Genomic DNA, 20,497 nt, shown 5'->3' on the forward strand with positions numbered 1-20,497 from the left:
TTACTATATTTGGGTGTGCACCCTTGGCACCCAATTAGTGCACGAGTACCCCCTAGTCATGTCTTTTATTTATATCATAAATCTTTTTGGAAGACTGGGAAAGGTAGGTAAGAATGTACCTACCTATTGAGCATGCATTCAGGCCAGTGCAGTTAAATTCTCTAACGGGGTAATATATTTGTGAAACTGTTTATACATGGACTATCCTTTTGTGTTTTTTACATTTGTAGATGGTTAAATATATGAACGCAGTGTATTTTTGGGCTGTCCTTGGACAAAAAAATGGGCTTTCAGGATTGGTCATGGTGTCACCACCTCCCACCTATCCTGCACATTCGACCGAGGTTGCATGTATAATTTCATTTCTAATTAATATATATAAGCATTTATAAGCTCTAAGGTCTTTGAATGTGTTTAAATTGTAACACATTTGAAATTATATATGTTTGGATATTTACCGTACTATCCAAGCCACATATTTTTATGACAGTGCGAGGTTCCATTGTTGATAAACTTTTTTGTGTGCATTCTGCATCCTTTGGCTCTCAATAAGTGATGATCGATCTCTAACATACTTTAATTTGCGTCATGCTCAAGAGAATTTTCATGATGTGTTCCTTATTCTTATAAGATTTCTTGCCATGGGTTTCCGCAGCAACGCACGGGGTATCATCTAGTTCATATAAATAGGGGCCTGGTTCTTCGCGATTCACATCGCATATCATCGGAGTTCGCCATTCGTCCACATACGTAAGTTCTACTACATCTACGAGGCCGACATTTGCCAACAGTTAGCTAAATTAGAGGAGCAAACACCCCAAAACAAAATGCTCCTCGCCGGCCCCGCCGGCTTTCCGGTCCCTCGCCGGAATGCTTAATTACTCATCGTCCGAAAGGGGGAGTTGCCGTCACCAGAGCCACGGGAGCCGTGTTGGAGAGGTCGTAGGCCGCCACGAGCATCCTCTCCTCCATGGCGAGGCGGCGCATATCGTCTTAGGCGATGGAGTGCTTTGACGCCTCCTTCGTGCGCACGATGTCCTCAGAGTCAAACCCTGCCTCTGCAGCTTCCTCCGCCTCCACCGCATCCTCCTCCTCCTCCGCCGCCGCATCCGCCTGTCCCTCCCCGATTATCTCCACCGACGAATCGGAGGAGGAAGAAGAGGAGGGCGGAGCCAACCTGAGCCAGTCACTCGTCGGCGTGGGGAGGACGCCGCTCGACTCCCCTCCCTGGCGGGCGCTATGGCCGGCCCGGCGGCCCACCTCACCCACTTGCGGGCTCCACGATTGCGGCCGAACTCGGACCGGCGGCATCGGGCTTCTTCCTCGGTGATGGTGAGCCGGCTGCCGCTAGGGTTTTCGCGGCCACAGGGATCGACGGCCAGACACACGCGGTGAGCGACGGAGATGGGGGGGGGGGGGGGCTCATTTTGCCTAGGAAGCTCGCCGGAAATGGAGTGGGTGGCGGCGGAGGGAGGGGGGTGGATTGCGGCGGAAGGGAGTTCGGAGTTGGAACCGAAAAGCCTTCTCCGAATGCTACATATAGTGTGCAATTAGGTTTTTGGTATCTGGTCTGGCCCATTTTTCAGCCCAAAACTGAAAACCGAGTTCGGATCGCTTGGGTTCGGTAACTACGCGCTATAGTTGCTATAAGATCAGATCTGGCGCACCCAAATCCCCAACGTGTGCAGTTCCACCTCACACAAACCAGCAGAAAGGTGAATTTAAGATATCATATTCAAAGATTGACGGATGTCTTGTGTAGTAGTATCGGAATTTTTCTGATCTTCGCCTATGCCTGCTCACAAGAGTATATATATGCTATCCTCTATTTCCTATTTCCGCCGTCATGGACGACCTCGCTGTCGTCAAGCTCTTCTAGGTGAGTAATGGCTGCACTTACTGTGTCATGTTGTTCTACTCGTCACCTAGAAGCTCTGTGACTTTCTCCCTTCCTCGATTGCGCAGTGAAATGAGCGAATCGAGCTCATCTTCGTCGAGGCCGGCCAAGCTTTGTTTCGTTCGATTTGTTGTCTCTGGTGAGATCCCGACCTTCTGACCTTGCCCATTGGTTTTGCCTCGCCATTCCGCACCTTTTTGACAAGGTTTCGTCGCAGCTCCATCACCCGGAGGCGTCGTCTTCGTCGACTGTGCCGCTGCCGCCCGACGTCGCCGTGGTCCTGCTTTGTTGAGCCTCGCCGAGCTGCACTGACCGCGTCAACGCGAAGCTGGTGAGCTCCTCGTCTTTTCCAGTCCAAATCCCGTGTGTTTTCGTGTACTGTAGAGGTGGACCGGCCCTGCTCCGACGAGCTCTGGCCACCGGCCATGGCGTGAGTGGTGGCCTCTGGCCACAATCTCCCCCCCAGCTCGATCTGCAGGTACAAGACCCAGCCCAACTTCCGATCCAGCATCCAGCACGTGCTGTGCTCTTTCTCCCTTTTCTGTTCTTTTCCCTTTACACCAAAAAGCTCCATCCTTTTAGCCAATGACAAGTAGGCCCAGTTTACTCTATGCTGACCAGATCTGGACCAGCCAAAGGTCCGCTGGTCAAAGTAAGAAAATTAGTTATTTTCGAATTAATCTCGCTGGTATTTTCAGAAATAGGCAGAAAGGCCTATAGATCTTGTAAAATGCATAGAAGATTCTTACAGTATCAGAAAAATGTGATTCAAGTTGGGAAAGTTTTGTTTTTGAAAGCTCTATCCAGTGGTGTTATGTGTGTTGTGTTTTCACACTGTTAAGATTGCATATTTTGATAAATGGCATTCAAGTAATGTTTAAAATATTTTAAATAATGCACTAAACCTATACTTTATATTTCAATTAATTTGGGGACTTATACCCCTGTTTAACTACTGATAGATGCTAAAAATGACATCATATTTTTGTATATCTTGTGTTATTTTGAGAAGCCCAATTCTTTTACCAAAGTTGTTTTTCCGTTTAAACGGGAAAAATTCATAACTTGAGTTAGGAAACTCCGTTTTGAGTGAATAAAATTTCAAATGCATATTTTAACATTATCTACATGCTGTTGTGTTGCATAATTAATCTCTTTAAGATAAATAAATTCTTGTGCATAATAGCTCTATGTTCCAATCAAACATAAAGTGCTTATTTAACTAAGTTTGCTTAATCATGTGCTCTAGTCCATTTTTCCTTTCATGTCCCTACTTGTGCATCATTCATCATTCACATGACATCATATTGCATTATTTATCTATGTACTTGGATGATATGTGGTGAACTCATTTGCCTTCTATTGGTTCTTTTTGCTTCTTCTTGCAATAGGTGACGAAGAGGGTGTGCTTAGTGAGAACGATTCGGACTACGAGCAGGGTGATCAAGGCAAGCAGCCCTTAGGGTGTATCAACTTTAAATTTTACTATATACCTTATATGTGATGATTGTGACGAAATTGATATGCTTATGTCTTCTATTAATTACTCGCTAGTTGCTTATGTTGGTCATTAGCATGAGTAGGAGTTGATTGTGGTAATCTTATATTTTGCTAGTCAATTGGTATTGATTATGCTCTTCATCTTGTATATCCATGTTTGTATGATAAGTGTCGAGTCATGCTTTCGGAGTCTTGGTAGACTTGGTAACCTTGAGCATGATGTTGAGCTTATATATTAATTGTTGTTCAGCATGCCATGAGTAGAGAGCGATGTCTTTACTTATGATAATTAAAACTGAAACTAAAATTGGTAGACTTGAGTGGGTACCCATCATTTGGTTCTTTATCCCACTTAGGTCAATTAAGGACCGCATTCTTGTGCCATTGATCCAAGCCACAATCGTACTACCTCATTGACTGTTATGGGACAGTCTTGACCAACTAATTCACCTAGCTCTAACATGATGGTTGCTATTTTCATTTGGTAGTTTTCCTTGATTGGATTTGGTCTTCGGACATGGTGTCCCCATTAAAAAGGGCATGGTGTCGATTTTTGTGCTCCTCTCTTGCAAATTGGAACACACCCCGCAATTCGATGGACCATAAACGAATTTGGACTTCGACCGCAACCTATGGGCCAGGATAACGCTTTCTAGAAGCGCCCTGGAATAAACCTAGGGGCAGCTAGTATGTTAGTAAGTGTTGTAAAGGTCTTGTAGCAAATCATCATCCCGCTTTCTACGGAATGATGAGATGTTTCGGTGAGGGTAAAGTTGTACACCCCCTGCAGGGATAAAATCTATTCGAATAGCCGTGTCCACGGTCACGGACATGCTTGGTTATATCACACTTGAGTTAGAGTCACTCATACTTGGTGTTAGTCCTATGTGCCAATTGGAATTGTCACAACATGGCATTTGCTTAAATCTGAAGTTTATACTTGATGTTTATGCATACTTGCTTATATCCATTTGAGTTGGTATAATATTGATGCCACGGTAACTAGTTGATGCATGTTTGTCCCATTCCTTATCTTGCTTAAGCTAGTTTATCTTGTTCTATGTCACTTGTGAGTGAATGCCATGCTTCCTGTATTTAGGTAATAGTATGACATGATTATGTATCACTTTTGGGTTACATTTGACGTGCTTTAGGCCGCTTTTAAGGTGTATTACAAATCTGGACAGATTGGTAAAAATCTGAATACTTGTCTCTTGCCATGCTTAATTGTGTAGTTGTGATGCCTATGGTTATGCTTTTATGTCTAGACTGTTCCCCACCTTTGATGCAATGTTTTTAGATGATCTTAATACATTGTATGACCTGTTTATGTGTTGTTTAAGTGGTTAAACTTGTTGAAAGACAGCATTGTACAAATCTGTCATTTACATGCTTGATGTTCATTGCTGCCCAAAAATTTCAGAACTGTTGGGAGTTGAACCTAGGTGGTTTTACATGTCATTATGAAGTCTTTTAGAATGGAAACCATGATGGTTTAGGTGCTGGATTGTTTAGTTCGGATCTGGACTTTTGCTTGTCTAAGAGACCTCACTTGCAATCTTTTGCTACTCTTTAATCTTGACTAATGAGCATGTTATGAAACAAATTAAAATGAACTAAAGTAAGACTTGCTGAGTACCCTAAGTACTCACCCTTGCTCTTGACACGTTTTTTTAGAGGAAACCCCACTGGAGAGCGATAACGATCTTGACCGTGACGAGTAGTTGCTTGGTTCTTCCCTACACATGGCCAGCCCCTTGGATTGATTTTGTTGGGCTACCGAAGGTGTTCTTTGCAACCATCTTATGGCACTACTTGAATCTTATTCCGTTGTGTTTTATTTGACTTTGGATGTGGTTGTATCACTTATGAACTCAAGTTAAAATCTAAACTATGTGTTATATCTATTGTATGTGTGTTTGAGTTGTGATGTATCAATCTTACGATATGTGTGCATGTTTGGCATCTTGAGAAACATGTGAATCATATCCCGCCGTGTCGATTATGTGTTGTGCTATATCATATTGTATTATGTTCATTGTTGGACTGAATGTTGCTATGATCTATCGGTTATGTCGATAGAGAGCAAGTTCAGGTTTCGATTGCAGCAATGAGCTTAATCCTACATGTCTTAGCTATATATGTAATCGGGGCCGCGCTGCCTCAGATGCGAGAAAGCAAAGGTGATTTTCCCTGGGCGACGGCAGGCGAGAGGCGACGGTGGCGTGCAACGGCATCGGGCGGCGGGCGATGGCATCGCGCTCCTAGCGGCTGATCTCGGTAATTTTAACTTGCGCCTGTAGCTATTGCTCCTGTGATTTGAGAGATTGGTCTGATTGGTTGATTTGAACTGTTGGCTGTAGGCCTGTAGCTGTTCCTCCTGTGTTGATTTGAACTGTTGGTTGTAGCTGATCCTCCTGTGATCTGATTGGTTGATCTGTTGCAGGACTGAAGATGGATATGACTGAAGATGGAGATGGCTAGCGGCAGGGCTGGACTGGAGATGGCTAGCGGCAGGGCTGGACTGGTGATGGCTAGCGGCAGGCTTGGAGAGGGCTGGAGATACCTGGAGATGGCTAGAGATGGCGACCTGGAGAGGGGAAAGGAGCAGGCGACCTGGACTGGCGGAGGCGGAGGCGACCTAGGCTTGCGGACAAGTTTTGAATTTGAATCCCGTAGTCTACCTTTATGGGCTGTAATTAGTTTAATTCCTTGGACGTTTTTGTAAAATGATACATGTGAAGTGCATGCGACAACTGTTTCTCTATTTTTTGGTGACAATCTCGATTAACTTTGTCGTTTGTCTAGACGGTTCCCTTTCGGCGCTTGGCGACCAGTTGAATTGACTGGCTCATTATTGGAGCACAAGCACTGAGCTCCACCAGAAGCGGAAGTAGACCAAACAGTGAATGAAGCATGGAGGAGGAGCAGCCGCTGCTCCTGGCCACGGGCAGCGAGAGAGAGAAGAAGAGGCTGGCTGGGGCAGGAGGTGTGAGCAACCCACTAGATGAATTGCTCAATCAGGTTCAGATTACAACTCAAGACTCACTGGAGTATAGGAATTACAGAAGTTCCACAGAGAAGGAAGAGGAGCACGAGGAAGAAGAAGAAACACACGCCCTAGCCAGGCCTCGGCCGAAGCCGCCGTCCAGTCCGATCCTATCCAAGCCTCTTCGTAGTTGTGTCCCTTGTATTTATACCCATAGTGGCTGCCTCTTGTTTTTTTTTCAAGAATGCGATCCAGCGGGTGCATCATCGATATAAGAAGGAGAAGGTCAGAAGCCAGTTACAACACCGTTAACGGTTACAACACCACCTAGTGGCCACACGCTAAAAGACTATGTGGCAACATGCAACCTACTCGCCAAAGCGGCCGCAAACGACGGACCACTCCCCAGGAGCCCGGCGCTCTCCCAACGAGAAGCCTCCTCATGGATACAAAGGAGCAATCTCCGAACCGATGGCGATTGACCATTGAAGACCACATCGTTTCAATGGCGCCAAATGCTCCATATCACCAGGGTGTTTGCCGTCCGGTAACTCTTGATCAGCCCTCTCGGGCCAGTGATGCCCACCCACCATGAACGTAGATCAGCCTCCGCAGTCGTCCTCCAGCCAGAACAGTTCCAAGCCAGAAGGACGCACTCCCAGACTTGCCGAGCCACCACACATCCCAACAAGAGACAAGAGAGGGTCTCCAGCTCTTGAGCGCACAACAGGCAGTGAGGAGGGTGAGGAAGCCCCCGACTCTGCAAACGATCCGCCGTCCAACACCGGTCCTTCGCTGCCAACCAAGCAAAGAACTTACACCAGCCCGGAGCCTTAGTCCTCCAGACTTGAGCCGCCAGCCTCTTGTGATATGAGCAGGCCCAATCCCAGGGTCACAGCCCATCTTCGAGCCCATCAGTACAGCTTCGGTAGAAGGATTGCTGACAGGAGGCGATGAAGAGAACAGCTTGGTGGCGAGCGAGGTGAAGAAGAAGCAGTTGTACCTTGCCGGGCCTGCCTCCTTCAGAACGTGGTCCAGATGATCTCCATCATGTTCGTGGGCCACCTCGGCGAGCTCGCGCTCTCCAGCGCCATGGCGACTTCCTTCGCCGCGGTCACCGGCTTCAGCCTGCTAGTATATAAGTGCAATCAATCTTTCTTTACTAACACGATGAAGCTTCATTCTAAATTAATCTTGGTTGGCCTCGCAGGCGGGCATGGCGTGCAGCCTGGACACGCTGTGCGGGCAAGCCTTCGGGGCTCAGCAGCAGCGGATGCTGGGCGTGTACAAGCAGCGGGCGATGCTGGTGCTGGGCCTGCCGAGCGTGCCCGTCGCGGCTGTCTGGGCCTGCACGGGCCGGATCCTGCTGCAGCTGGGCCACGACCCGGAGATCGCGGCGGGGGCCGGGAGCTACATCCGGTGGATGATCCCGACGCTCTTCGTCTACGGCCCCCTAGCTGCAGTGCCACGTTCGGTTCCTCCAGACGCAAGGGATCGTGGTGCCCGTCATGCTCAGCTCCGGTGCCACGGTGTTCAGCCACGTTTCGGTGTGCTGGGCTCTCGTGGGCTCCGGATGGGGAACAAGGGCGCCGCCTTGGCCAATGCGGTCTCGTTCCTCACTAACCTCTCCATACTTGCGCTCTACGTCCGCCTCTCGCCCCGATGCAGGAGCACCTGGACTGGCTTCTCCCGCGAGGTGTTCCGCGGACTTCTCGGGTTCTTCAAGCTTGCCGTGCCTTCCGCTCTCATGGTCTGGTATGTCCCTTGATGACTTGCTGAGGAGTAAGATTAAATAGTTAATGGCGCCATTGCTGATCAAATGCGTGGATTGATATGGATGCAACATGGAGTGGTGGTCCTTAATTCGAGCTGCTAGTGCTACTCTCAGGCCGCCTCCCTAATCTCAAACTCGAAACGGCCGACCTCTCTATCTGGTACGTATACTACATCTTCTTCTTTGCTTAATTGCTTTCTCTTAATTGCTGAGGATTGTTAGACTTGTATAGTCCTGTATAACTCCTGTACCTGTACATGTACGTGTATTGTGTAAACGTACCTTTGGTGATCCTATAAATATATGTGATAGGCCACCCCCAGAGGGTTGAACCAGTTCACCCAAATCATCTGTTTGACATGGTATCAGACTAGGTTAGGGAGCCCCAGCTGTCGCCTAGGGTTTCAACCTAGCCGCCGCCGCAGCCCCCTCCACCACCGATCCACCCGGCTCCGCCCACCTCTTGGCCGCCGTCGCCCTGGCTGCCGCCAACTCCATGCTTCCGCCTTCTACTGCCGCCATGACGAGCGTCGCCTCCGCCGGCCTCACCAATGATGGGTATCTCCCGGCCTCCCTCGCTGCCCTCCTCAACGTCCCGCTCGATCGCGCTGCCATGACGGCACCACAGATCGGTACACTGTCGGTGGGCTCGATGCTTTCCTACCCGAGGTCGGCTTCATCGTCGTCGGCCCCGTCTGTTGTCGCCTCCTCGCCCGCTGCTGCCCCGTCCCTGGCCATCGAGTCGGCGGCCTATGCACCTGCGGCTATGGTGGTCTTCACGTCCGGCCCGCCGCCGCCGCCGTTCCACTTCGGCAACCTCATCACCGTCAAGCTGTCGCCGGATAACTATATTTTCTAGCATGCGCAGGTCCTTCCGCTCCTTGGGAGCCATTACCTGCTTGGCTCGACGGCACTCTATCTTCCCCCCCCCCCCCCCCGCGCACTGCTGGACGGCGTGAACAGTCCGGTCTACAACCCGACGCACCGTGTCTGGATGGGGCAGGACTAGGCCAACCTCTCAGCCATCCAAGGGTCACTCACTCCAGAGGTTGCCGGGATGATCGTCTTCGCCAAGACCTCCCACGAGGCCTGGACCATCCTGGAGCGCTCCTTCGAGTCACAGTCGCAGGCCTGCTCCAGCGCCCTTCGTCGTCAACTTGGCGACTGTGAGAAGCTCGACGCAACGGCGACGGCCTTCTATAACAAGGTCAAGTCCATAGTTTTAAATAGCGGGTTATGCTTCTTAGCGGCGGCATTTTCCAGCCGCTAAAGCATTTAGTGTTTTTCTCGGAAATAAGGTGTCGTAGCACAGGGTTTAGACACCGGGGATGCAAGGCACCCCATTTTAGGTTCGGCAGTGGGCGCTGGGGGATCGCTCCGGCGATCGCCGGCGAGGCCAATGTCAAGCGTAAAGATGCACAAGATCGTTTTACCCAGGTTCGGGCCACCCTGAGGTGTAAAACCCTACGTCCTGCTTCTGAGCTTGTATTAACCGATGAACTAGGGTTTACCGGTTGCCGGGGGGGGTCCCCAGGCGCTCTCTCCTTTTTCCTAAGTGCTACTTGCTACTTCTGGCTAAAGCTAGTAAGAACCAAACCGAACTGAACCCCCTGACCATTGACGACGGTCCTCCTTTTATACTCAAGGGGATACCACAGGTACCTCGATGCATGGGTGACAAGTGTCGAGCTTAGACCTTAGGCAGCTTGCCCTTACTACGCTAGCATGCATGCACGGTCCAAAGCACTGTACGCAGGGCGGTATGTGCCTTGGATTCACTAAGAGCCACTTACTGTGCTGACTTGACAAGGAACCACCCTTCTGTCGGAGCATTTAATGCTTGCTTGTGCCACACTCCTTGCCCTGACGAGTCCGGCGCACAGGTAGCCTGCCGGGGCGGCCACGTGGCGCAGACGCTCGGCCCGCTGGGCACCGGCCCCGTCGTAGGCGCCAGCGCCCGGGAACACCCTCCCCGGCAAGTGACCTTCCCGGGGGGGCGTTCTGACCAAGATTCCCTTGCCGCCCTCCGGGGTAACCCCCGCAGCCCGGCTAGTCCCGCTGGGCCAGTGACTTCCCGGGCCGCTCGAGCGGTGCTACCCAGGGTGCTGTCCTTGCAGGAAGCACGTGGAACGACCCACGCGTTAGGCAGCGGTGGTATCCCAGGTGCCACTGGTGCGACATAAGGAAATTTTCATGAAAATTAGGCATCATATATTCATATCATCTAGAAAATATGATAAAAAATTCAATGACACAAACTTTTACTGAACAAGCATTATGGGATTGATAAAGTGCATATTACATAACTAGGTGCGACTTTCAAATTCAAATCAGAAAATTTTGGGGCTTAGCAGGAGAAATAGTGCTATTTACCGCCCCAATTTAGCGTTTTAGCGCATTTTAGCGAGCTACTAGCGACAGTTTCTGTTTAGCGCTAAAAGTTCATAGCTTTAGCGGGAGTGGTCCAAATGTGCTATAGCGAAGCTATAGCGTCGAGATAGCGCGCTATTTAAAACCATGGTCAAGTCGCTCGCCGACACGCTGGCATCCATTGGCCAGCCCCTCACCGACACCGAGTTCACCTCCTACATCCTCAATGGTCCCGACGAGGAGTACGATGGCTTGGTGGAGGTCGTCAACGAGCGCAAGACCTCGATGATGGCGCACGAGGTTTACTCACGCCTCCTCCTCACTGAGCAGCGCGTGGAGGCGCGCCGTGCTCAGCGTGGCCACGCCACCCCCTCGACGCACGCCGCCCACAGGGGGGCCGCGGCCCCTCTGGTACTCCATTGCATGGCTCGGCCAAGGGCCGCGCCGCGCCACTCCAACCATCTTCGGTTGCTCCCTCGTCCTCGAGCTCATCTGGGGGTGGTCACCCGCCTCGTGTATGCCAGCTCTATGGGCACAAAGGCCACTGGGCCTCCAAGTGCCATCGCCACTTCCAGAAGAACTTCCTCGGCCTCAACAACGATGGCAAGGACACGAGGAACAACGAGCGTCAAGCCGCCATGGTTGACCACCCGGCGCTGAAGGATCAGCAGGGACATACTCAGTCCTACTTCGTTGACCCCCACTGGTACATGGATACTGGGGCCACGGATCATCTGACGAGCGACCTGGGCAAGCTTCACACCCGCGAGGCTTATCATGGTCCCGACAAGGTTCACACCGCCAATGGAGCAGGTATGCACATCTCTCATATTGGTCAAGCATCTCTTCTCACTAGTCATTCCACTAGGAATCTGCAGCTTCGCAATGTCCTTAGAGTTCCATCTGTGACACGTAACCTTCTTTCAGTTCCTAACCTCACTTCTGATAACAATGTGCTTTGCGAATTTCACCCATTTGATCTTTTTATTAAGGATCGGGCCACTAGGGACGTGCTCCTTAGCGGGCGTCTTTGCCATGGTCTCTACCGCTTGGAGCTGCCTGGAGTCTCTCGAGTTTTCAGTGGAGTTCGTGTTTCATCGTCCTAGTGGCATGCTCGTCTTGGTCATCCAGCCACTCCTATCGTCCACCATGTTTTGTGTCGTCATGAGCTTCCTAGCATGCCTAGTAATACAGATGTAGCAGTGTGTGATGCTTGTCAGCAGGGGAAGAGTCATCAACTTCCTTTTTCTGAGTCTAGTCATGAAGTTAAACATCCTCTAGAACTTGTGTTTTCAGATGTATGGGGTCTTGCTCAGACTTCTGTCAGTGGTCATAATTATTATGTCAGTTTCATTGATGCCTATAGTCGCTTTACTTGGCTTTATCTTATTAAGCACAAATCTAATGTGTTCGATATTTTGGTTCAGTTTCAAAAAAATGTTGAACACCTTCTCGAGCACAAAATTGTTTTTGTTCAGTCAGATTTGGGTGGCGAGTGTCGCAACCTCAACTCCTTCTTCCAGCAGCTTGGGATCACGCATCGTTTAGCATGTCCACATACACATCAGCAGAATGGCTCTACGAAACGTAAGCATCGTCGTATTGTCGAAACTGGTCTCACGCTTTTGGCTCATGCATCTGTTCCCTTTAGATTTTGGAGTGATGCCTTCACCACTGCATGTTTTCTCATCAACCGTACTCCCACTCGTGTTCTAGACATGAAGACTCCCCTTGAACTTCTCCTTAATGAATTGCCTGATTATACTTTCATTAAGATGTTTGGGTGTGCTTGCTGGCCGCACTTACGCCCTTACAACAAACGTAAGCTGGAGTTTAGGTCCAAAAAGTGTGTCTTTCTTGGCTATAGTTCCCTTCATAAAGGTTATAAATGTCTTCATGTCCCCACTAATCGTGTACATATCTCCGGATGTCGTGTTTGATGAGCATGTTTTCCCTTTCGCCAAATTACTTATGTCCAACATTGAGTCCCCACCTATGCATTCATCCTCCATTGCCACTGACCAATTTGAAGATGTTGCATACTCTCTTGTGTTGTTACCAAACCATGGTGCAGGAACTGGGCGTGGTGCCCGTTTAGAGCTGCTCGAGTCAGCTCCTCCCCCGTCACCACCGCCGGAGCACGTCGAGCACGTTGTTCCCCTGCATGGCCTCGGTCTGCGTGCTGGCCATGCAGCGCCGGCCGCTTCTACGCCTGGGCCAGCCGTGGCATCGTCCGCCTTGCCGGCCTGCCACTCGCGACCCATGACGCCACCATCGTATTCGCCTGTGCGGTCGGGAGACTGTGTGTCGCTTGCGTCTCCCGCCTCGCCCTCGCTGTTGCCTATGTGGCAGGAGGCCCGCTCGCCGCCCGCCCGTGCAATGCCTGTCTCCCTGTCGCCCGGGCGGCCCGGCCTCCGTACGCCGCCCGGCCCCTCGTCGGCTGGGCCGTCTATGCCGCCCAGTCCCTCGCCGATTGGGCCGGCACCGTCGCCCAGCCCCTCGCCGGTTGCTTCTTCGACATCGACGGCTCCTGCGGTTCTGCGTCCACACACACGCAACCGCGGTGGCATTTCTTGCCCTCGTCGGCGTACTGATGGGACCGTTGCCTGCTATGCTGTCTGTATGACAGCTGCTCTTGCAGATAGCCGCACACGTACCAAGCTGTGATGAGTATTCCTCATTGGAGAGAGGCCATGGAACAAGAGTATCACGGTCTTATTCGCAGTGAGACGTGGACACTTGTTCCTCCACCACCACGAGTCAACGTCATCGATTCAAAATGGGTGTTTAAAGTGAAGAGGCATTCTGATGGGTCTATTGAGCGCTATAAAGCGTGTCTTGTTGCCAGAGGATTTCGGCAGCGCTATGGTCTTGATTATGAAGACACCTTTAGTCCAGTGGTCAAGCCTACAACTATCAGACTTCTTCTCTCTCTTGTAGTTACTCGAGGTTGGTACCTTCGTCAGCTTGATGTGCAGAATGCCTTCCTTCATGGCTTATTGGAGGAGGAGGTTTATATGCGGCAGCCTCCTGGTTTTGCTGATCCTGATCGTCCAGATTATATTTTTCGTCTCACCAAAGCACTCTATGGTCTGAAGCAAGCTCCCCGTGTCTGGCATGCTCGTCTTGCAATAGCCCTCTGTGCTCATGGTTTTGCACCCTCCACTGCTGATTCATCATTGTTTCTTCTCCAGAAGCCTGAGGTTACTGTGTACCTGTTGGTCTATGTAGATGGTATTATCCTTGTCAGTTCGTCTCAGTCAGCTGGCGATGCTCTTGTTCATGCTCTTGGTGCTGATTTTGCTGTCAAAGACCTTGGTAAACTCCACTTCTTTCTAGGTTTGGAGGTTGCCCATCGTGATGATGGTCTAGTTATGACACAGAAGAAGTACTTCTTGGATCTGCTGGAGTGAGCTGGGATGCTTAAGTGCAAGATGACTACCACGCCTATGTCTACCACTGACAAGATCACTGTTGTTGATGGTGGGCTTCTGTCCTCTGAGGATGCTACAGAGTACCGGAGTATTGTTGGTGGCCTTCAGTACCTGACGATCACGTGACCAGATATTTCCTTTGCTGTCAACAGAGTTTGTCAGTATCTTCACGTGCCTCGCGACACTCATTGGTCTGCTGTCAAGCACATCCTGCACTATGTACGACTCACAGTGTCCCATGGGCTGCACCTTCGACCGAACCCCTCTAGGGTCCTCTCGGCATACTCTGTTGCGTACTGGGCAGGCAGTCCAGATGGCAGGCGATCCATGGGGGGTTATGCTGTGTTTTTTGGCTCCAACTTGATCGCCTGGAGTGCTGCAGAATACAAGGTTGTGGCCAATGCCACTATTGAGCTTATTTGGGTGCAGTCTTTGCTTCAGGAATTGCGAATCTCCCAACCGCAACCTCATATACTTTGGTATGACAACATTGGTGCTACATACCTCTCGGCGAATCCAGTATTTCATGCCCGAACAAAACACATCGAAGTTGACTATCACTTTGTAAGGGAACGTGTCTCTCGGAAGCTATTAAAGATCAAGTTCATCTCTTCAAAGGACCAACTTGCAGACATCTTCACCAAGCCATTGCTTCTACCACAGTTCGAGGCATATAGGCGCAATCTTACCCTTCTAGACTCTTTAGGAAGTGGCTAAGATTGAGAGAGGGTGTAAGACTTGTATAGTCCTGTATAGCTTCTGTACTTGTACCTGTACGTGTATTGTTTAAACGTACCTCTGGTACTCCTGTAAATATATGCGATAGGCCACCCTAGAGGGTTGAGTTAGTTCCCACAAATCATCTGTTTGACAAGGATTAATCTAATATCGCTTGTGTGCGTGCTGCGTGCAGCTTGAACACTAACTCGTTCAATTCGCGTTCATGGCCCCGCTGGGGCTGGGTGGCGCCATAAGCACGCGCGTGTCGAAGAGCTCGGAATGGCCCCGCTGGGGCTGGGCGGCCCGCGTGGTGATGCTGCTGGCACCGGCGGTGGGCGCGTCAGAAGGGCTAGCCGTGCTCCTTCTGCGCAACGTCTGGGGTTACGCCTACAGCAACGAGGAGGAAGTGGCTGGGTATGATAATGCCCATCCTTGCCATATCCATCGTTTTCGACACCATCCAGTATGTCCTCTCAGGTACATCTTGTACATTGGCTTCAGTTTTCCATGAAAACAGAAAAGAACATTAGCAGTAGTGGTATTTTCCATACGTGTCAGATACTCCCATGTGAACTGTGGACCGGTTTTCCTTCCTAAGATGATTTTCTAGCTCCCTCCGGACGGAATTACTTGTCAAATAGTACATGTATCTAAATGGTTTTTGAACATAGATATATCCATATTTTGGCAAATTTGAGACAAGTAATATGGGTCGGAAAGAGTAGTTGTTTTTACACAAAAATTACTTTTCTTACTAGGATACTACAAAAAAAACTAGCTAAATGTCCTACGAAATTAAGAATTTCTATTATGCACGAGTTGTTTAAATATGTGTCGCTCATATTTTTTAAAATTTTCTAATAAATAAGAATTTTTTCAAATACTATTTTTGAAAACAACAATTATCTTAAAAGTCATGAAAACCAATCAAGTATAGTAAAAATATCGTGATATGCATATAATGAGTGGCAATTAGATGATTTTGTAGCCATTAAGGGATAGTTTTGTTGGAATGAACTCGCCACCACTAACTCAGATCTTTATAAGCGTAAAGATAAAGATTAACATTGTCAATCGGTTTTTGTAGCATTGTCAAGTAGCAGTATTAACAGATACATGCAAGAAAATTTGGCAAAACGAAGGAACCCTAGCTTTGCCTCCCGGGTCGCTTTCCTGGGCGACTCCGGAGGCCGCCGCCGCCACCCAGAAAAAACCTCCCTTCGCAGAAAAACCGCGGGCTGCTGCTTGCCGGGCGGCGGTCGGGCTGGCGTCCGGCGTTGACGACCTCTCCGTCGCGCGTGGCGGTCCTCCTCGGGCAGATCTGCTCTGCGGCCGGTTCCTTGGGCCATCGGCTTCGTCCCCGGACAGATCCCGCCCGCTCTCCCGTTGGCCCGGCCAGCGGCACCAACGCAGTATACAGAAAGTTCAATGAAAATAAAAGAGAAAAAAAAAGGTAAAATCATGAAAACATAATTTTCTTGATGGAAATCAAAGTATACAATTGTTCCACAAGCAGTTAGAGTAGTTTCTAGAGATCGCACAACCAAAGCCCCATATATTTTCACTTGCTTGACCTCCTTTTGACCTGGCATTATTACCAAAACAAAACAAAACTGGAAATTGTCCCCATTATAGTATGCTAAAACTTGACAGGAAAACAAGAGATTTTGCACCTAAGGCTGTGCTAGGGCTGTCATCAACATCAGCATGCAATGGACAATTCGTACCTTCTCAATGGGATGACTTGTGTGCTCTGATAACTTGCCATGACGATAGTTCTTGATTCGATTAAGTTTGTTTGCTTCGTTTTCTATATCATCAACCTGCTGGGAAACAAAAGTGTAGTAAGGCATTTTAACAAGAAAACAATAACCATAAATTGTAAGCATTTTCAATAGGAAAATATCAGGTAAGCTTATGAGGTAAGCTTATGCTAAGACCCAAACCTGGCGTCCAGCTGCTCCAGCAGGTGACTGAAGTTAAATCCATCATAGAGGCATACCAACACATGAGTATAAAACAACCAAAAATTCCAGAAAGTTGATATTAAAAATAAATCCTGCCAAGTTGAATGCAAGTGGAGATAGTCCTAACAACATATTATGATTGTTGATACAGTAATGACAATGTTAAAAATAGAGAATCATTTGGCATGTAGAGCAAGAATAGTTCGGTCAGTATGTAAGCCCTGCACTTTTCACGATCTAGAAAGTATTGTATGAAGTTAACTCTATGGAACTACCATAGAATCAGTAGGAAGGTTCAAGATGAGTTTTATGTTAATATAGAATCAGTCCTTAATATTTACAAAAGAGATAACAACTTAAAACTGCCTGCACGTCGTATAATTAGATTTTCGACGGAAATGAAACAAACAGCACAAACTCTAGAATTGGGAGCACTTCTGAACCAACAAAAATATACCTGATGCTTTACTGTATCAACTAATAGGACCTTCAGCCTTCATTTGAAGTAATGGTCACCAATCTGATCGGAGAAAAGCTTTCAAAGATATCAGTTATATTCACCTCTCCCTGAATGTGCAGATGCCTTCTATTCTACCATCAAAACTGAACCGAGCTTAAGCGGGATAATTTAAAATTACAGAAGGGTGCAATACTATTTTACAGCCACAAAATATATACAAAAGCTTGCATACAATCCCATTGCTCTGTTCATACGAAATACCTTCGTCAATTTCCTTTCCGAACATATCAATTTATTCCAGTTGAAGAAGAGGCCGACAGAGCATCGGGACGATTCAGCGGTTAGCGGAGCAGCGGCCGGTGGGAGGCGGGCGCCGGAGCAGCAGCCGGCAGGATGGCGGTCGGCGGAGACGAGGACGGGCGGCTCCGGCTCTAGGTCGAACGCCGACGGGGATTCCACCTAGCCCGCACCCAGCCGCTGGAGATCTGAGGCGGGGAGGAGGGTGGGCGAGGAAGGGAAGAGGTCGACGGTGCTGCAGAGGAGAGCTCGGGCAGCAACCTGCAGGGGCCACGGCGTCCGGTGGAGACCTCGCGCGGAGAGAGCCGGATATGGAGGGCAGAGGGGAGGCGGGGGCGGAGGAGAGCAGGGCCGGGGGTGGCGCGACGGCGGAGGAGAGCAGGGCTGCGGGCGGGGGTCGGACGGTACGAACGTAAGTACCAAATTCGAAATCAAGTAGCAGTAAAGAAAGTACATTTGGTAATCAACTAGTCTATTAAGTACCAAATTCGAAATCAAGTAGCAGTAAAGAAAGTACATTTGGTAGCAGTGTTGGTTGGTCAACTTTGTTAAAATTACAATCAATATGCCACTGCCTCTTATTTTCTTTCCCTCCCGCCTTATTCACGATTTCCGTAGCAGAAATTCTACGGTTTAGATTTACCGAAAGTTATCGTACAGTCTAAATTTGTCACAACATAATACGAACAGTCCTAAAATAAATCAATCTCCTTAGCATGAAATTCAAAATTCTTCGTATCCATCTCAGTATGAAAATCAATCCGAACGAAAACAAAAAATCTCGGTATCAATCTCAGTATGAAAATCAATCCAATCGAAAAATCAATGTCCAAACTTCGCCTCCACCGGCTCGTGCTTGATACACTTTCCGTTGTTCCGTAGCATTGCACGGGTTTTTTTGCTAGTATATATTAAATTTAAATTGGAATCGGTGGTGATGGGTGCGCGCCGTTGGTCGATGTTGGTCGGTGTTGGTCGGTCAACTTCGTTAAAATTACAATCAATATTCCACTGCCCCTTATTTTCTTTCCCTCCCGCCTTATTCACGATTTCGGTAGTAGAAATTCTACGGTTTAGATTTACCAAAAGTTATCGTACGGTCCAAATTTGTCACAACATAATACGAACAGTCCTAAAATAAATCAATCTCCGTAGCATGAAATCCAAAATTCTTCGTATTCATCTCAGTATGGAAATCAATCCGAACCCAAACAAAAAATCTCGGTATCAATCTCAGTATGGAAATCAATCTAATCGAAAAATTAATGTCCAGACTTCGCCTCCACCGACTCGTGCTTGATACACTTTCCGTTGTTCCATAGCATCGCACGGGTTCTTTTGCTAGTAATGATTGTTTTTGGAAACCATATGAGCAAAAAACTTAAATCACAGGGTACACGATCACAGATGAAGCTGGTTGATTTTGCAGGTGTTATTAGGGGCTGTGGGCAGCAAAAGATGGGCGCTTTCGTCAACCTCGATGCGTATTCTCTCGTCGGTATCCCTGCGGCATTCTTTTTCGCATTTGTCTGCCATCTTGGAGGAATGGTATTTTCCAGTCTCGTTAACTCGTATATATCCACTTTTGAATCCACGATTCTTTTTGTTCATGGATTTGAACACACGTGATCTGAACAGGGGCTTTGGTTTGGAATATTATGTTGTCTAGTGGTGCAGATGCTGCTGCTACTCACCATTTCGTTGTGTGGTACTAACTGGGATAAAGAAGTAAGCATAAGTTTGGCAAAAGAAAACATGTACTCCGTTTCATCACATATACATATTAAGTGACGAAATATTACATGTGTCTAGACGTTTTTTAGATATACATATAATCATATTTGGGTAAATTTAAGTCACTTAATATGGGACGGAAAGAGTAATGTTCATTCCTCTTCTCGGTGTTTGGTCCGGTCACTGATGATATTTGTTTTGTGTTGGATGCCCAGGCACTGAAGGCAAAGGATAGAGTTTTTAGTTCTTCACTATCTGCAGATATGACAACAACGTGAGGTCATACGGTGCAAAGTTTGAGAGCACTCTATTTTGTTGGGGAAAAAAATTCTCAATGAACCACGGAAAACATACTTACTCCGTTCAACAAAAAATGTCTCAAATTTGTCAAAATTTGGATGTATCTAGACATGACTTAGTGCATAGATGCATTCAAATTTAGTCAACATTGAGACATCCTTTGTTGGACGGAGGAAGTACATTGAATTGAATGATCTGTTGACACTACGCAAAATTTCTTCAGCAAGGAAAATTGCATGCATCACAACAGATCTATCGATCAAACTGCATTTTCCTTGGACAGATCGACACATCCATTGTAGGGCCTTTAATATGCAGGATTTGAAAATGAAGCAATATGAAAACACAAGACTACGTAAGGTCATACAGTGCCGTTTGATTTGCACTTAACGGGTTGGGTCGGGTCGAAAGCTTATGTGGCAAATGAAACAGGTCAGGGTTGACACGTGCACCACATCTGTCAGAAATCGTGTTAAATGGCTTAATCTGCTAGACTATGATTTTTTGAAAAGGTCTTCCCCAAAGGTGATGGTTCGTTGAGACAATTAGTCATACTTGTGGTTCCGTGAAAAGTATGTCGCAAAAAGTGTGTTTTCTGAAATTTACTCTAAGAGAAATAGACAAAAATTCCTATGAAGCTCTTTTGAATCAAACAAGACCATGCACTTGTTTCCTGAGTTCATATCCATAGAGTAGACGATGACACATCTGTCAAAAGTCTGCATGCTACGGAGTTCTAAATTTGCTTTTATTGATTCTAGATAGGGATGAATGCGATGCCAAAAGAAGATAGGGATCGCAACTAAGATAACAAAATTATCATAATGTCTTGATCATATGGCGTTTTAATTTCTTCGCCTTTACATGTGGGCTCTAACATATAGGTCTCCTTTCTTTTGCTTCCATGGCTACAACCTTAATATGACATATAACTTTGGGATATACTCCCTCCATTCCTAAATTCAGTAAAACCACGACAAGAATTTACGAACGGAGGGAGTAGATCAGGATGTCGATCTTCACAGTTTTGACACAATAACTAGCCTAGCAAATCT

At 47.9% G+C, this 20,497-nt stretch overlaps 1 protein-coding gene, 2 long non-coding RNA genes and 1 pseudogene across 3 annotated transcripts; 3 read left to right on the forward strand and 1 right to left on the reverse strand.

The window, feature by feature from the left end:
* The first annotated feature begins 1,791 nt into the window (after positions 1 to 1,791).
* Positions 1,792 to 6,198, forward strand: LOC106866326. The gene is made up of 5 exons (XM_024461352.1): positions 1,792 to 1,807; positions 2,191 to 2,375; positions 3,289 to 3,345; positions 5,605 to 5,677; positions 5,844 to 6,198. Exons 1-5 carry the CDS (start codon positions 1,792 to 1,794, stop codon positions 5,879 to 5,881), a joined length of 369 nt encoding a protein of 122 aa, XP_024317120.1. The 3' UTR covers positions 5,882 to 6,198.
* Positions 6,199 to 7,409: 1,211 nt separating this feature from the next.
* On the forward strand, positions 7,410 to 19,706 carry LOC100840830 (annotated as a pseudogene).
* On the forward strand, positions 15,711 to 17,972 carry LOC112271399. Its single transcript, XR_002964280.1, has 2 exons — positions 15,711 to 16,137; positions 17,413 to 17,972. It is a non-coding gene; the product is annotated as an uncharacterized LOC112271399 (long non-coding RNA).
* Positions 16,144 to 17,415, reverse strand: LOC112271398. The gene is made up of 2 exons (XR_002964279.1): positions 16,412 to 17,415; positions 16,144 to 16,269 (listed from the first exon to the last, which is right to left on the reverse strand). It is a non-coding gene; the product is annotated as an uncharacterized LOC112271398 (long non-coding RNA).
* Positions 19,707 to 20,497: the final 791 nt, after the last annotated feature.

This window comes from Brachypodium distachyon, chromosome 3, assembly GCF_000005505.3.
Source record: "Brachypodium distachyon strain Bd21 chromosome 3, Brachypodium_distachyon_v3.0, whole genome shotgun sequence".
Taxonomy (NCBI): Eukaryota; Viridiplantae; Streptophyta; class Magnoliopsida; order Poales; family Poaceae; genus Brachypodium; species Brachypodium distachyon.

Excerpts from the sequence above, each read along its gene's own strand:
- LOC106866326 (XM_024461352.1), top strand. Across the intron at positions 2,376-3,288 it reads CCCCCCAGCTCGATCTGCAG|GTGACGAAGAGGGTGTGCTT; the intron begins GTACAAGACCCA and ends TTCTTGCAATAG. Across the intron at positions 3,346-5,604 it reads CTACGAGCAGGGTGATCAAG|GCGAGAGGCGACGGTGGCGT; the intron begins GCAAGCAGCCCT and ends GGGCGACGGCAG.